General features: G+C 52.2%; 1 protein-coding gene across 2 annotated transcripts in view; it reads right to left on the minus strand.

The window, feature by feature from the left end:
* The window catches only part of SYNE3 (spectrin repeat containing nuclear envelope family member 3), a 96,667-nt gene that overhangs the window by 21,938 nt on the left and 57,146 nt on the right, over nt 1–17,583 (minus strand). For both annotated transcript variants that reach the window (XM_036238967.1, XM_016155916.2), the window contains 7 exons: nt 16,036–16,197; nt 11,355–11,702; nt 9,036–9,172; nt 7,675–7,849; nt 4,213–4,395; nt 3,149–3,292; nt 1,943–2,077 (listed from right to left, as the gene is read on the minus strand). In XM_036238967.1, the coding sequence (XP_036094860.1) occupies nt 1,943–2,077; nt 3,149–3,292; nt 4,213–4,395; nt 7,675–7,849; nt 9,036–9,172; nt 11,355–11,702; nt 16,036–16,197 (1,284 nt within the window). The remainder of the gene's footprint in view (nt 1–1,942; nt 2,078–3,148; nt 3,293–4,212; nt 4,396–7,674; nt 7,850–9,035; nt 9,173–11,354; nt 11,703–16,035; nt 16,198–17,583) is intronic.

A 17,583-nucleotide genomic window follows, 5' to 3' on the forward strand; every position in this document is an offset into this window, starting at 1 on the left:
CCTGCCTTCCTGCATGCCAGACACTGGACACCAGGCCCACCAGGGGCTGGGTCACAGAGAGAGGATACCGCATCTGTCCTCAACGAACCACTGGCAAGGGCCCGAAAAGCGATACAGCTTCACGTCCCTGCGCCTCACTACCACGGCCCCCTCCCATCCCCTGCGGACCAACATCAGACCCAACGCCTTCAATGGCCTCCCTTGCTTAGTGGGGTACATGGTCCCCGCTAGGCGGGCAGGAAGATCACCTGGCCTGTGGGGGAAGGACACATTAAAACTCATTACACTTAAAAAGCACTGGGTATCAAAATAATGAGAGGGAGATGCTTCTTTAAAGCAGCATCAAACAATGATGCCGTGTGATGGGATTGGAAGGTGTTTCTCAGCCCCCAGTGACAGTCGGTTAACGCTTCTTCACGTGATCGAATGATCGATCTGGCTCGTCACTGGGTGTAGACGGCGGCAAAGCTGATGTTTGCTGCTTCTACGCATTCTAAAGTGCCTGAAGGGTGGGACAGTGATCCCGATGTCCCCCACTCTGCTCCCTCTGCCTCAACTTCGGGAGCACCGGCTGGTGATTCATTCAATAGAATTAAACGAACTCATCTAGACTTTGCATCTCACCCAGACCAATGGCCTCTCTGGGTGGAGCCGTGTTTCCTGGAAGCTCGTGGTGGGTTTTGGTTGCTGTGACCATGGGGCGGGGGAGATGCCAGCAGGTACAGTGACAGTGACGGGCGCTCCCTGCTCTGGGGCGGGCGGTCCACAGCACAGAACTGCCCCCTCCCACAGGGCTCTCTCGTGCCCTGCCGATATCCACGCGGTGAAAATCCTGTTGACTGAGGCCCGAGCTTAGACTCTTACTCCAGTTAACATACAAACACAAAGAGGTGTTTGCAGTCTTAATAAACCTGCTAACTTTCCAGGAATGCAACTATTCTGTAGACGGATGGAAGACTGCACTCTGGCTTGACTGAAACGTCACCGAGGGCTGATCTCATCTCAGAAAATCTCATCCCTGGAGTTATCTGAGGCTGTCGTGTAGAGGGGGGACGTTGTGGCCACCTCCAATCTTTGGTGTGGCCATCTTGGATAACTGACATATTGAAAGACATTATTTTTAATGATTACTTTCCTTTCATTTCTCTTTTCTGCCATAGAAAGGGCATTATATTAAATTTTTCAATGGTGTGGGTACTTATACTATCTATGAATTTCAGTACTGCAAAGGAGATGTTAGGAACATTTATGATTAAATAGGGCACGCAGGGATTGGTAGAGAAGAGAAGCCTGCATCGACTGAGTTTTCTTGAAGTGAGGCTGCCGGGGAGCCTGTTACATGTGCAGACCCGGGCCTCCATCTGCGTCAGCGTCAGGGTGGGGCCTGGAGCCTGCATTTGAACTTGTCCTCAGGGGAATTTTGAAGGACCCTCAATTTCCATTCCCACTGCTCAAAAGGAAACTAACCCTACGGGCACCAGAAAAATCCAGGTGGCCACTAGAGGGCACTGCAGACAAGGCTCAAGGCCACCAGGACCCAACTTCCAGCCTGGAGTTGAGGCGGCGAACCCAAAGGGGGCCCACCGCCCGCTGGGCTTTAGTTAGGGTCTGAGCCGTCCATCCGTGCTGTTCTTTGGCGCCTGGCACATGTGGAAATGTATATTTACTTGTTGGCGGCTGGCTCATCGCCCATCTCTGCACTAGAATGGAACCCAGGGAGACCAGGGCTCTTGGCTATTTTGTTCACGCTGCCTTGGTCCTTAGGGCCCAGAACACCGCCTGGCAGACAGGAGGCGCTCAATAATCATCCGCTGAATGAGTGAGGAAGGGAGGAAGGAAGAGTTGGAAGGAATGAAGGAAGAAAAGAGGAGAAAGGCTCCGGCAGGGTGAGATGGCAGGGCCCGGTGGCCGGCGCGGCACGGGCCCTCCGCTGGCCCCTTACCTCCAGAGACCTTTGCAGGGCCTGGCAGTGGGCAGAAAGCTGGCCCATTTTCTGCTGGTGGTTGGGGTTCCCATGGATGAGAGGCCTGATGGCCTCCATCTGCACCCCCAGGTCCAGACCCTCTTCCTGCAGCACCTGTGGCAGAGGAAGGAATAAGTGGGGGTGTCCTTCCTGCCTCTCACTGTGGATGCTGCTCAGGGCGGGAGACTTTGGGAGGGCTCCCCGACTCCGGAGGCTACACCGCATGGGCGTCTGGTGCTCCCACTCCAGGGCTGGTGAGAATTTTTCAAATGAGACAAAAATATTCTGAGACGCCATGAAAATAAGCTGGGGGACGAACACCTCTGGGCTCTCACTCGATGACCGCCCCCCCCCCCACCGCCCCCGGTGTGAAGAATCACATCCTAGCTTCAGTTTTAAAGCCCAAATCGCCCCACTTCTAATGGCTCCCAAAGGACACTCCATGAGCTGTGCTTGGCTCTGAAGAGACTATTGTTGTATCTCCCGAAGGTGGGACGGTGATCCCTATGTCCCCCCTCTGCTCCCTCAGCCTCAACTTCGGGACCGCTAGCTGGTGATTTACTTATTAAAGAGAATTAAATAAGCTCATCTAGACTTTACGTCTCACCCAGACCCGTGGCCTCTTTGGGTGGAGCCGTGTTTCCTGGAAGCTCGCGGGGGAGATGCCAGCAGAGACAGTGACAGTGACGGGTGCTCCCCGCTGTGGGGCAGACAGTCCACGACACGGAACTGTATCACACGCATTTTAAAAACCAGCAAGCTCCTCATGGGGCCAGCAATCAATCATCGATGATCTGCCTATGTACAGTCCATCCATATGTGTTTTAAAGCATTTATTCTTAATTCCCAAACAGGTTTATTTAAGTGAAGGCCTCCGGACTCATTAGAAACATTTAGCAAAACAACTTTAAAAACAAACACCGATGTTAGACTTTGGAACCGTGGAGTAAGCAAAAGGAAAGCTTATCATTTATTAGGCTTGAGAATCAGCTGTGTGGAGGTGCTAAAGTCCCTGCTGAGGCCGGAAACCATCAGCTCATCAGCAGAAATTCAATTGAGACAAGATCAGACCCCAAGTGGGGGTCTAAGTCTCCGGCTGGGGCAGCGGCTGCTCTGCCGGTTACCGCTGACGAGGGAGAGCTGGGCACCTGAACAGAGGCGCCTCGGGCCCCACGGACCCCTCACCTGCAGCCTTGAAAGCTGTGCCTGCTTCCCGGGAAGGTCTCGCTGAAGCACATTCTCGTCCTGGGTCCTGTCCTGGAGGTCACAGAGCTTCCTCTTCAGGGGCTCAAAAGCAGTCCCAAAGTCTTTGTACTGAGTGAGCAAGCTCTGTAGACACAGAATGAGCAGCAGACAGATTTTAAGAGCTTTCCTCACAATCCAACGACTCTTTCTCCAGCCTCCTCCGTCACCTCCTCCAGGAAGCCCTCCCAGAGCCCTCAAGGGGGTTGGACGCTCCTCCTCAGAGTCATGTAACAGTTGTTCTGAATAGGGGCTGGCAAACAATGTCTTGTACCACATGCTCTAAATCCTACCAGAGGCCTGTTTTTGTAAATAAAGTTTTATTGGAACACAGCCATGCCTACTCGCATCCAGTGGCTTTCATGCTAGCGTTGAGGGGCTGCAGCAGACTGTCTGTCCTGCGAGAGAATGTTTGCTACTTGAATTAGTGAGACCACGGATGTGAAGCTCTCAGCAGGTGCCCGCTCCCCCAAGGTGGCCTAGAGACCACAGCCACCATCATCATCATCATCATCATCATCATCATCACTATCATCAGATGCTCTGCAAACATTTGTTACATAGAGAATAAACTATCCACAACATGCCACATTACATCTTTGATTTGGCTTAATCGTTTAGAAATGTGTCCTGATATAATAGCTTCCAGCTCTGGCGGTTAAAAGCTTACGTATTTTCTCAACCTTTTCTTATTTGACATGCCCTGGCTCTTCGTGGAAGACAGTTCAGTGACTGCAGTGTACAGAGGGGACGTGGGGGCAGAAGCAGGGGGCAGACAGGTGGCCAGGAGACCAGATTAGAAAGATTGCACAATAATCCTACCCTATAAATCCTATAAATAAGGAGCCTGAGACCGTAGGGGCAAAAGGATGCGCCCAGGGTCACATCGTGGCCCTGGTTGAGCCCAGATGAGAACACAGGGCTGCCCGCTCCCCGACCCTTCCCCTGGGGGCGGCCCGGTCCTCTGGCTGGGCCCCAGTGCCGGGCGGCCGGCCGGAGGGACTCACCTGCAGTTTGCTTTTCCTCCGCAGAAGGCTGTTGTGTAGCAGGTCTCTGTCCCTCACAGAGCTCTCCACCTGCTCCAGGAGGGCTGCGGCTCTGTCCTGGCCGAAGACGCTGCCCAGCAGGTCTTTCTTCAGCTGCAGCAGAGTCAGCTGCTGTTTGAGGAGGGTGCTTTCCGCCAGGGCCGCCTGTGGGAGGCAAGGCTTCCATAAGCCGCGGAGCAGGACAGGGCAGGACGAAGCCTGGAACCAGTGCCAGGGGCACACCTGCGCAGTCACAGCTGCTAGGACGCCGTGCCTCGGCGCTGGGTTCTGGGGCGGCGGCGAACGTCAGAGGAAACAGGCTCACGGGAACCCTGAATTCTAGGGTTGCTAGATTCCTCTCTCGCCCCTCACATCCTCTCATCATCAAAGCCTGAGCAAGAATTCCACCACCTATGTGTCTGCAAAGTCCACCTCCTCTCCACCCTCACACCCACGGACCTTGGTGCACCCTCAGCCTTGCTCACCTGGACCACAGCAGCTCCAGGCCAGCTGCTGCCCCTCAGCTGCCCCCAGAATCAACGGTCCCCACTGCAGCTGAACCCGAACCAAACCAGCTTGATCCTCTACTCGGCGATTCCCCTTCACCAACAGTAGGCGATTCCCCAGGTAGTGTTTGGGACATTCCGAGGGCCCTAAGGGCCTATGGGAGCACAGTCAGTGGGAATTCAGGAAGGCTCCTCAGAGGAGGTGGCGCCTGAAGGGAGTCATGATGTGTAGGAGCTCGCCAGGTGAGGAGGGAACCGAAAGGGGACTCTGAAGCCTCCTTGTAATGGGCATCTGCTCCCACACAGCTTGAACTCTGCACAGCCAGGCCCCACCTCCTCCAGGAAGGCTGCCCTGACCACATTCCCGGCCTATACTCACTCCTCCTGCCCTTAAGCGCTGTGCCAAGCCTCGGGCTCCTGCTAATTACCCCATTGTTCAGGATAAGTACTTGTTTCTCTAACTGAGGGCCCAGGATCCCGAGGCCAGGCCTTTTGTTGTCAGCTGGCCAGAGTCCTTCCACTGTTCCCTGATGAGGTTTCTGAGATCCTAAGCTAGTCATGGTTTGGGAGGGGAAGAACAAAGACCCCAACCCAGGTAGGTAACTGCAGTCCAAGGCAGCAAGTGATTGTTCTCCTGAGCAAAGTTTTAAATGAGTGCTGTGGGTGTTCGAGACAGACGTGGACACAGCTGGCTGGGAAAATCCGAGAAGGCTCCTCGGAGGAGGTAGCATTGACAACAGCCCTGGAAGGGCAGAGGGAGTCCCCGGAGGAAGGGGGGCATAAATATGGCTGACGCAGCTGGGTCCGCATAACCTGCGAATGAGGGCATGTGCTTTGTGATCAGCCACAGAGGTCAAGCCTCTCTGGGTAGGGGTCACCTTCACACCCTTTTCACCAGACCCAGACACATCATCACGGAGGTCAAGAAGTCTGACTGAGGAGTCGTGATCACGAGTTGGATTATGTACTAGCTGAGACGCCTTGGGCAGTTCTGAGCCTCAGTTTCCTCATCTGTAAAACAGGAGTAGTCACAGCCCAGCTCACGGGGTTGTCATGTGGCTTAAATGAGATGATGCCCACAAAGCAGTTAACAACACAGTGCAAGACCCGCAGTGAGTACACAGCAAAAGACAGCTCTTCTCAGTTACTATTTAAGCAGCTGTTATGGGTTGAATTTTTCCTCCCCTACAAAGGTAGGGCGACATCTTAACCTCGTCCCCTCCCACCTCAGGATATGACCTTCTTTAGAGATGGGGGTCTCTGCAGGTAATCAAGTTAAACCAGGGCCCTTGTGGTGGGCTCCTAACCCAGTATGATTGGCGCCCTGATTAAAAGTGGAAATTCAGACCCAGACACACACGCAGAGGGAAGATAAAATGATGACGATGGGGGGAAGGTGTCCACGTGATGGCAGAGGCAGAGATCAGAGCGATGGACCCGTAAGTCCGGGAACACCACCTGCAGCCGACGCCGAAGCTAGCGGAGGTGAGAGGACTCGCCCCTCGAGCCGTCAGAGAGCGAGCACGGCCCTCCCGACACCTGGAGTTTGGACTTCTGTTCTCTGGAACTGTGAGAAAATGAATTTCTGTTGCTTCGAGCCACCCAGTTTTTGGTACTTGGTTATGGCCGCCCTAGAAAACTAGTACATGGCTCATGGCCAACTTTGGTGGCTCTCTGTGTCGCTTCTTGAGGAACTCTGCAGACCCTCAGGCCACTCTAGGTCTCGATGCAAGAGCTGAGTCAAGAACAGACAGGGTTGGCAGCTTGAGCCCTGACCCATGAACTCTTTCCCGCTAGGGCAGCCTGGTGACCGTGACACAAGGCTGCCTCCCAGCCAAACGGCATCCAAACACGAACACACCGAAGTCCTGGCCCTACCTGTTCCAACCTCCATGAAATTCCCACTCTGGGGGCCCCAGGTCACGTGCGGGCAAGACGGGTCCTCTCCCTCCTCCCTCAAGAGGGCCCCCGTTTACTTCCCGCCCCAGTGGGAAGGACAGGCTGGAAAAGCAATCATGACCCGGTTATGGAACGCATTCGTCAAGGAGTCAGACAGGCCCGGGTCGAAGCCAGCACTCCCACTTAAAGGCTGCGTGACCCCGAGCAAGGGGCCTCCCCTCGAGGCGAGTTGGTTTCCTCACCAGACAAATCGTAATAAAATTGTCCTGCCTGCCTCCCGAAGCCGTTTACAGGAACCAATATGAAAACAGGGATAAGACCATTAGATGAGAGTCTGGAGGCCACCATTCGGGCCCTCGCTCCGCCTCTCTCGAGTGGCCTGACCTTGAACAAGCACCTGAACTTCTCCCTGGTCCCAATCCTTCAGCACAGTGAGGAGAATGGTGAAAATGGAGACAAAAATCGGTGTGCACAGGTATTCGACATATATTAATTACGACAATGAAAATCAGAAACAACCTAAATAAATATCTAAGTGTGGATATATCAAATAAATTACGGCACACCCCAAATGGAGTAATATGCAGCTATTAACAAAGAACGGCTTTTTGAAACAAATTTAAACGATGCTGAGAAAAATTCATATGTGTGAAGGATAAACAGCAGTGGAAATCACCATATAACATGACATCGAGCACACAAAAATTGTGATTAATTAATTCAAAAATTGTGATTAATTAATTCTGTCTACGGGTGACCATATCTCATGGAGATGGCCAGATGGATTTTCATCAGATATTAAAGGTATATGTGAGAGGGTCCGGCCTAAATTAAGGTTTGTGAAATTCACACGTGAAATTCATTTTGGGGGTCCCCGAGGAGTACCTCGAGAGGAGGGACCATCATCCTTCAGAGCGTGGGGGGCAAGGAGTCCACAGGACCCCTGGAAGGAAAGGCCATGTGCTGTGGCAGAGTGACTGAAATGACATGTTTGGCTGGTGGCTCCCCGGGTCAGCCACCCTGGCAGTACTGTGGTTACCTCGATCTGCGGCAGAAAGGTGTGAATGGAGGGCAGGTCTGGCAGGGTGGCGGTGACGTCCAGGAGTCTCTGGGCCAGGGCCCTCCACAGCTGCAGGTCCTGCAGAGGCCTCTGGGCACGGTGCCACAGCTGCACCCCCGCGGCGCTGCGCAGCCTGGTGCTCGTCCCCTTCATGCTGTGAGGGCCGCGGCGGGGGAAACCGAGGGAGGAGAGAGAGCGCGGTCAGTCCGGGAACGCGGCCTCTGCCCGGACCCCGGGGAGCCCGGCTTGCGTCGCCCCCAGTGTGGTCCCTGTCCTCTCCGCTGGGCTGCTGGGAGCGTCTGTGGGACCTCAGAGGCCTGTGCCCTCCAGAAGTGGGCCCGTCCTCAAACAGACTCGTACCCCAGCTTAGGGACCCGAAGAGTAATTACAGGGCCCTAGACAGGTACCGCCTGTCCCTGGGCGACTCACAGAAGCAAACAAAATTCCTTCTTGAGTAAGATGCCGTCACCCTAGGTCCAAATAGTTTCTACAGGTAATTTTCAGATACAGTGTCCAGCACCCAGCCATGGAGAACCAGCACCCAACACCTCAACAAGAGAAACCGGAGGGACAGGAAGGCCCTTGGCCACCTCGTCACACTGCCTGCTTTGTGCACGGGGAGCCCATGTTCCCCCACCACCTTAGCATCCCACGGGGGATCCAGGCTGCGGCTCTCAACCTGCAGAGGCGGGGCCTGAGCACCTGGGGATGAGAGGCACGCGGCAAGGGGGGAGCTCCCCCAGGTCATTCTGGAGGAACCCCGGGATCGGGCAGAGGTAAAGAGAGGTGCTATGGATACGTGGATGGTTGTGCTGTATTCCGAACCCTCTGAGGCCCACATAGCAAAACTAGCTATAGGTTCCAGATTTGCCCTGAGTTCCGCGCAGGGCAGGTATTTGATCTGCTGGTCTTTGCTGAGATAGGAGGAGACCAGCATGCTATGCCGGGGCTCGGGGCTTCCGCCTGCACCATTGGCAGGCAATGGCGTGACAAATGTCACGTTTGTCTGTTGAAAAGCCCTCCCTTGGGCCATGACATGGTGAACCCAGCTCCAGTGCTAAGGTGGATAAAGAGATTTGATGGAAATGGGTGAACGAGCCACTTTGCATGGGAAAAAGCAACATTTGGACCTCTCTGACAAAGTCTTAGCTAAAGAGACAGTGCATGAGCCAAGTGAGACCCTTTAACGGCAGTCTTTGAGAGGTGTCTTTGAGAGGTGCGAGCATGATTTAAGAGTTGCTGGTCTGCAAGAGGAAGCGAGCTCTCCTCCCAGCCCTGGATGGCGGAAGAAGCCCCTAAGCCCCGCCCTGGGGCCCCGCCCCCCGGGGCCCCGCTGATACCTCAAGTACTCCTGGATGGCGGAGACCACGCTGGTGGGGAGTAGCTGCGGGTCATGGGGCGAGAGGATCAGCTCCTTCAGCTGGGTCTGCAGCCGGGCCACCCGGGGCTCCTCGGCGGCCAGCGCTGCCTGAGTTGCCTGCAGCACACAGGTGACCCCCGAGGGGCAGGTGAGGTTCCGCGACAGGACAGAGTGTGTGCAGAGGGACGAGCGAAGCTGGTGGGAGTGGGCCAGCCATGGGAAACACTGTCGCCAAGGGCTGGAGAAACGTTGTCAGCAAGGGCGGAGGCCGGGGCCCTGGGAGCTCCGCCCCTGCTCCCCCAGCTCCCGCCGGGTGACGCTGCCAAGCTGGGTTTCTCTGTATATCACCTGCCACACGTCGCTGTCACGCGTACTCACATCTAATGATACAGATAACTGATGTCTAGGAATTGCTGACAGCATGCGCTGAGATTTCCATTCCTTTAAGCCCCGCAGCGACCCTGACAGGTAAGTCTCTGTGTCCCCATTTCATCCACAGGGCCGGTGACCACTGGACCTGACATCTCGCTCTTTAGCTGCCTCTTCAGCACCGAAGGGAACAATGGCCTAATGGCGCTTTACGGTCCATTTATTGTTCCCGGCAGGCCGGGCGGACACCTGCACTCGGCCCTGGCTCCAGGAGGCTGCGTCCTGCCCCGCCAGACGCCGCCCTTTCCCGCTGTCCTGGGCAAGCTGGGGCGAGTGGTAGCATCTCTCGGGGCTCAGTCCCCTTACCTAGTAACGGGGGACCGGGGGATCATGACAGTGCCCCCGCCGAGGGCTGAGTACCGCTCAGAACAGTGCGTGTTGGGTGAATGACCCCCTCACCGCGACGGTTCTGAAGATGAACGTGGCCTCCACCGTGGCCTTCTTTGCAAATTGTTCTTTCAACCAAGGCCCTGACATGCCTAGTTCCTTGAAATCTGCTGCGAGGTGGGTGACTACACCCCCCTTCTCCTGCTCTGCAGGGCCAGGGCGTGCTCAGCCCACACCGGCTCGGCCACCTTACAGCCACACACCTGGCCTGGTCCCCAGGCACCCAGAGGGCGGGGTTGGAGCAGGTCAGGTGTGTCTGCTTGCTGTTGAGCAGGCCATAAGAAGAGCAAACAGCCACTACACAGCACTAGTTTAAGAACGAAAGTCTTTAGTAATAACTCTGAATTTCCCCTTATTTGTGGTTAGTCACGGCTTGGTCAGAGTTAAGGTGACGCCTGGATGGGGCGGGGCGGGCAGAGAGCCTCCACGAGGTGTGGTGGGCATCCCACCCCGGAGAGGCTTCCTGGGAGGTAGCAGACAAGTGGCCGTGGTGACGGTGGGGCGGTGGCCATGCTTTCCACGCCTTCCCTCCCTGAGGGCTGACCATCTGGCCAAAGTCCCATGCTACTCTCAGGGCTTCTCGTCCTCACGTGGTCATAAGGAACGTGTGAGGTGGGTCCTCCGACCGCCATCCCCATTTCACACTCAACCGGTCAATGTAATTCTCCCAAAGTCACCCGGCTGGCGAGGAGAGGGACTGGGACTTGAAGCCAGGGCCCTGTCCCAAGGTCCCCACCCTTAACCACTGCTCCACGCCACCTCCGCACGTCGAGGCAGACAGTCCTGAAGGGAAAACGACCCCTTTTATGAAGCTGATCATCGCAGTGGCGTCGGGTCGGCTACCGTGAGGCCGAGTGAGCTCTGAAGAGCACGGGCGCCTTGCTCCACCCCGACGCAGGGATATTTCCCCATATGGGCAAACATTGGGGGGACAGCAATGCAGAGCAGAGGTGAGGTCCGGGTGGCTTGTCTAAGGGGACCGACATTGAGCTCACCTACTGAGTTAATAAATAAGCATGGGAGTGGGGGGAGCCCGCCAATCCTTATTTTAAAGATCGCTCTGTCCAGTCAAACCTCCCGCGAATGTGCGCATGGCATGGTGGGAGGGGAGGGTGCTCTGACGGCTGTCACCTCGCCCCCATCTCTCCTTCCCTCTGCCCTCCGGGAGGCCCGCCCCACGTCCCACACTGGGCGAGGGAGTGGCAAACCTGCCTCCAATCCACCTCTGGTCGTATTTACCCACCGACCTATCATGTGATCCTAGGGATGCTGTGAAAAAAAAACATCTCTCCAGGCCTCAGAGTCCTCATCCAGAAAATGGGTGCAAACACCCAACTCTAGTCACACCCAAAGACCCAGGAAAACCAGAGTGAGTGTCCTGAAGGCTTAGCGTGAAGCCCCTACCACAGAGGGGCCCCAAGCAGCGACACCCCATGGCAGGTGTGCCACCTGGACTGCCGTGGCCTGGCCAAACTCTGCTTACCGAGTAGAGTCTCCAGCAGGCCACCAGCTCGTCCTCAGTGGCCCCCTTCGCCATGGGCTCCAGGCCTTCCTTGGGCAGCTTCTGGAGGCCTATCCTGAACTCTTCCAGCTCGGCCTCCAGCTGCCTCTTCTGCTGATCGAAGGCCTCCTTGGACTTCAGCAGGCTGTGCAGCCGGCCCTCCTCCTCCTCCCAGAGGCCCCACACCTTCTCCAGAACTTTCCGCATCTCCTCCAGTTCCTCAGTGATCTTCTGTGCACCCAAAGGAGAGGTATTCTGGATGACCTCCACGGCCTGCTCCTCCAGCCTCTTCAGAGACTCCTCGCCACTGGGAAAATGTCTGGCGAGGTCCTAAAGGGGACAGGGGTGGATGGGAAAAAAAAAGGAAGCTTTTGCTGTGTCTCCCAGAGCTAAGTAAGCAGTGATTCCTAGATTCCTGGGTTAGAGCCCAGGCGGCTTTCCAGGGGCCGGACCGTTTGCTGTGCTAACGCTGACTGTCGACAGGAAGGTGTAATTTTACTACCCATTTCATTAAGTCACGGAGAAAGTGTGTTGGGTGCTTGCCCTGTCTTTAACATGCCCTGGCATCTGTTAATCTTCCTTCCTAATAGGCACAGAGGCAGCCTCAGGCACGGAGCCTTGAGCTGGCAGCTGTATGGGGCCAGATAGAATCTAATGACCCCATTTGGTTTCCCTACATTAATTTATATGGCGAATGAGTACTGATTATCCATTTATGACAATGACAAAGTTTCTTCATCGGCTTTTAATTTTTTAAACATTTTTATACAAACACTTTTAAATGTTTTATTTGAAAATACTTTCAAAATATTTTTATTTTTTGATTACCACCAATGACAGAGAATCAGTAATCAAAAACCTCCCAGAAAACAAAAGTCCTGGGCCAGATGGCTTCATAGGCGAGTTTTACCAAACATTCACAGAAGAATTATCACCTATTCTTCTCAAACTATTCCAAAAAATTCAAGAAGAGGGAAGCTCCTTAACTTCTTTTATGAGGCCACCATTACCTTGATTCTAAAACCAAAGACATTACAAAAAAAGAAAACTATGGGTCGATATACGAACATTGATGCAAAAATCCTCAGCCAAATATTAGCAAACCAAATTGAGCAGTACATTAAAAATATCATATGCCACGATCAAGTTGGATTTATTCCTGGGATGCAAGGTTAGTACAGTTTCCGCAAATCAGTTAATGTGATACGCCACATTAACAAATCAAAAAGATAAAAACCATATGATCATATCCATAGATGCAGAAAAAGCATTCGACAAAATCCAATCCAACATCCATTAATGATAAAAACTTTCAGCAAAGTGGGAACAGAGGGAACATTCCTCAACACAGTAAAGGCCATATATGACCTAACGTCGTGCTCAATGCGGAAAAGCTAAACGCATTTTCCTTAAGATCAGGAACAAGACAAGGATGCCCACTTTCACCACTCCTCTTCAACACTGTATTGGAAGTTTTAGCCACAGGAATAAGACAAGAGAAAGAAATAAAAGACATCTGAATTGGAAAGGAAGAAGTAAAATGCTTGTTATTTGCCAATGACAGGATACTTTACAGAGAGAACCCTAAAGATTCCACCAAAAAAACTGTTAGAACTGATCAATGGATTTAGTAAAGTAGCAGGTTACAAAATAAATGATGAACTTTCAGAAAGAGAAATTAAGAAAACAATCCCATTTACAATTGTGTTGAAAACTATAAAATACCTAGGAATCGAATTAACCAAGAAGGTAAAAGACCTGTTTTCAGAAAATTATAAGTCATTGAAAAAAAAACTGAAGAAGATACAGATAAGTGGAAACATTAACCGTGTTCATGGGTAGGAAGAATCAACATTGTTAAAATGGCCATACTACCCAAAGCAATCTATAGATTCAATGTAATCCCAATCAAAATACCAATGGCATTTTTCAGAGAGCTAGAACAAATAATTAAAATTTCTATGGAGTCATAAAAAACCCCGAATAGCCATGGCAATCTTGAGAAAGAACAAAATTGGAGGAATCACACTACCTGGTATCAAACTATACTACAAGGCTACAGTAATCAAAACAGCACGGTACTGGCATAGAAACAGACACGTTGATCAATGGAACAGAATAGAGAACCCAGAAATCAACCCGCACCCATACGCTCACTTAATATATGACAAAGGAGGTAAGAACATACAATGGGGTAAAGACAGTCTCTTCAGTAAATGGTGTTGGGAAAACTGGACAGATACATGCAAAAAAAAAAAAAAAAAGCAGCTGGACCACCTTACACCGGATACAGGAATAAACTCAAAATGGATTAAAGACTTAAATGTAAGGCCTGAAACCATTAAACTTCTAAAAGAAAACAGAGGCAGTAAACTCTCTGATATTACTAACAGGAATTTCTTTTCAGATATATCTCCTCGGGAAAGGGAAACAAAAGGAAAAATAAACAAATGGGATTATGTCAAACTAAAAAGTTTTTGTGCAGCAAAGGAAACCATGAACAAAACAAAAAGACAATCTATTGTTCGAAAGAAGATATTTGCTAATGATACATCGGATAAGGGGTTAATATCCAAAATATATAAAGAACTTACACAACTCAACAATAAAAACACAAACAATCCCATTAAAAAATGGGCAGAAGACCTGAACAGATGCTTCTCCAAAGAGGAAATACAGATGGCTAATAGACATGTGAAAAGATGCTCAAGGTCACTAATCATCAGAGAAATGCAAATTAAAACCACAAGGAAATATCACCTCATACCTGTCAGAATGGCTATCATCAATAAATCAAAAAACAACAAATGTTGGTGAGGATGTGGAGAAAAGAGAACCCCCATACATTGTTGGTGGGATTGCAAATTCGTACAGCTGCTATGGAAAACGGTATGGAGTTTTCTCAAAAAAATTAAAAATGGATATACCTTTTGACCTAGTAATCACACTTCTGGGTATTTATCCAAAGAAAACCAAAACAATCATTCGTAAAGACCTATGCACCCCAATATTCATGGCAGCACAATTTACAATAGCCAAGCTATGGAAGCAACCTAAATGCCCATCAACAGATGATCGGATAAAAAAAATATGGTTCATATATACAATGGAATATTACTCAGCCATTAAAAAAAATGAAATCCTACGATTTGCAATGACATGGACGGACCTAGAGGTTCTTATGCTGAGTGAAATAAGTCAGACAGAGGAAGATAAATACCATATGATTTCATTTATATGTGTAATACAAGGAACAATAAGAAGAAACTAATCAAAAACAGACTCGCACATATAGTGGACAATTTGGTGATGGACAGAGGGGAGTGGGGTTGGGGGGTTGGGAGAATGGGGTGAGGGTTAAAGAAGTACAAATTAGTAGTTGATAGATGGTCATGGGGACGGGGAGCACAGCATAGGGAATGCAGTTAGCATTGATATGTTGGCCGGGTGGAGGATCAGGGGAGGGAGGGAGCAAATGGGGGGATCGTTTTATGAATTATGTAGATGTCTAACCAATGTAGTGTATACATGAAACTAATTCAAATAAATAAATTTTTAAAAATAATGTTTTACTTTTTAATTGAAGTATAATTTATATGGAATAAAATATACAGATCTCAGTGTTACTGTTTAGACAGTTTTGAGAAATAGTCATGCCCGAGGAGTCCACACCGTTATCGAAACACAGAGCATTTCGAATGTCCCAGAAGATTCTAGGATTTATTCAAAATTATAGAATACGATGTCTTTTGAAACTTGATTCTTTCACTCAGTATGTTTTTTAGATTTTTCCACACTGTCATATATTATCATACTTCATTCTCTTTTATTGTAGTATTTTATTGTATGTATATATATTCTATTTTATTTATCCAATAAATAGACCTCTATTGGATTGTTTACCCAACGCTCTGCTGATACAAATCTGAGTTGTTTTCAGTATGGGGCTATTATGAATAAGGTTGCTGCGAACATTCTTATATAAGTTGTATAAGATATTGTTTGGTTAGTGTTCATTTTTTTAGAAAGTGAGTCCATTTAAATATAAATATTAAATGGTGCGGGTGCTGTACAGCTGTAGCAAAAAGTATACAGCGGTCCTTGAATTATTGCAGATAATCTATCTGCTCACTTTACTGAGGGAGTCGGAAGCTCGTTCAAGGTCACAGCCAAGTCAGAAGGTGAGAGTGGACCCAGCTCCCCCCCACTGCACACCTGATGCCTACGCACCCTGGGCTCTGCCGACACGTGAGGCCGGCCGGCTCTCCGCGGTGAGAGCGGTCATGTGCATCAGGGTGTTTAGCAGCATCTCTGGCCCCCACCCACTCGACACCAGGAGCATCCCCCACCCTCAGCGTGACAGCCAAAAATGTCTCCAGACATGGCCAAGTGTCCCCCATTTGAGAGCCACGAGTGTAGACCTCGCTGCTACGGCCTGGGGTTTCCGAACACCCTGCTGGCTCAACCGTCTGCAAAAGGCAGTCCAGCCCCGAACGGTTCTCCCCAGATTCCACGCTTCTCCTCCGGTGGAGTCTGTGCGCATCGTGGTCAGTATCTCCCGCGGCCCCCAGCACCTCCCTACGAAATACGCTCTAACTCCGAACCCGCCACATGTGAGCCCTGCCTCAGTGGCTCCCCGGGGGGGGGACGCAGCCGTGGGTACCTGCAGCACGGAGAGCCGGCGGCCGGGGGACAGCGTGCAGTGCCGCCCCACGCAGGTGTTCACCCTCTCCGCCACCGCCTCCAGCCACAGCCGGAACTCGTCCAAGTCCGTCTGGAAGCGCTTATGCTCCCAGGTCACCTGCTCCAGGAGGTTCACTCGGTCCTGTGGGAGGGAGGAGAGTCACTCACTGGTCATGAGGGTCCCCAGCACGGCTGGCCTGGCCTTTGAGGCGTGTGTGTGTGTGTGTGTGTGTGAGAGAGAGAGAGAGAGAGAGAGAGAGAGAGAGAGAGAGAGAGCGCGCGCGCGAGCTGTGGGCTCTTGGCTTGGCAGATCAAAGCCTGTCAGCGCTGAGCCTGTCAGCCACACGGCTGGCTTTCTCTCCTGCCTCGTCCTGGGTATGGCGCTCCAGGCAGGGGCCTGGGAACAGCAGCTACTCGCTACCACTGCCGGCGGAGCACTCCCCAAGGTGCCGGACCGGCTTCGAGCACCTCACGCCTCCTGGAACTCCCCCGACCACCCCGTCATGTGGCACCATTATCGTCCTAGTCTGACGGACAGGAAGCTAAGGCACAGAGCAGTGAAACGACCTGCCCCAGGTCACCTGCCTAGGAAAGCACCAAGTTTCAAGCCCGGGAGGCCAGGCCGGGCCCCAGGTTTCTGGCCCATTACAGTGCTGTCTGTAGGGCATGCAAATGCGAGGCAAGCAGGCCCATTTCCTCATGAGTGTGGTGACAGTGACGTCACCTGCATGGGTTGCAGTCATCTCTATTTTCAGACGATCCCACTGAAGTTCTAACCACACAGGGACAAAATAGTGCCCCATGGGTGGCTGACATTTGGGAAACAGTGTCGCTGCTCCACGGCCTAACGTGCGCCCAGGGACTGTTTTATAAAACACACCCCTGTCCACAGCGCCATCGCTTTAAACCCCTCCCCGGCTCCCCGCTGCCCAGGCTCAGGTCCCGCAGCCTCGGGCACGTAGTGAACCCTTCTGCGCCCAAGTCTCCCCGTCAGCACGGCGTGGTTTATAACGGGGTCCCGCGTGTGGGGCTGCAGCAGGACTGCACGAGTCAGGGCTCGTGGAACCCGAGGACAGCGCCGGGCAGCTAGTCAGCGCTTAGTAGCCGCGAGCCTTCGTTGACTGTCACCTGCTCTCCCCTGTGCAATTGTCACGCCCGACCGATCGAGTGGGAGGAGCGGGAGCCCGCCTGGCAGTGCTAACCTCTAACACCCTCCTTCTGCGCGACGGTGCCCACCCCCCCAGGCGGAATCGACAGCACCCCCCGCGCTGTGGCTCCTGGAGGGGAAACCGAGAGCCCCCCACCCCCACCCCAGACAGGCTGCCGCTGGCTTTAGTCTCCCGGGTCTCGCTCAGGTCAGGCTCTGACTGAACGGCAGGAAGAATAAACTCTGGGTGTCTGCCGGCAGAGGGACATTTTCCAGGAGAGTCAAAGGACCAGCGAGAGGGGACTCGCATTGACGAGCATCGCCTTTGGGCCAGGAACTTGCCAAGCATTATCTGATTTCCTCTTCTGCACCCCAGGAAAC

The sequence above is a fragment of the Rousettus aegyptiacus genome, unplaced genomic scaffold, assembly GCF_014176215.1.
Source record: "Rousettus aegyptiacus isolate mRouAeg1 unplaced genomic scaffold, mRouAeg1.p scaffold_m13_p_3, whole genome shotgun sequence".
In the NCBI taxonomy this organism is placed as follows: Eukaryota; Metazoa; Chordata; class Mammalia; order Chiroptera; family Pteropodidae; genus Rousettus; species Rousettus aegyptiacus.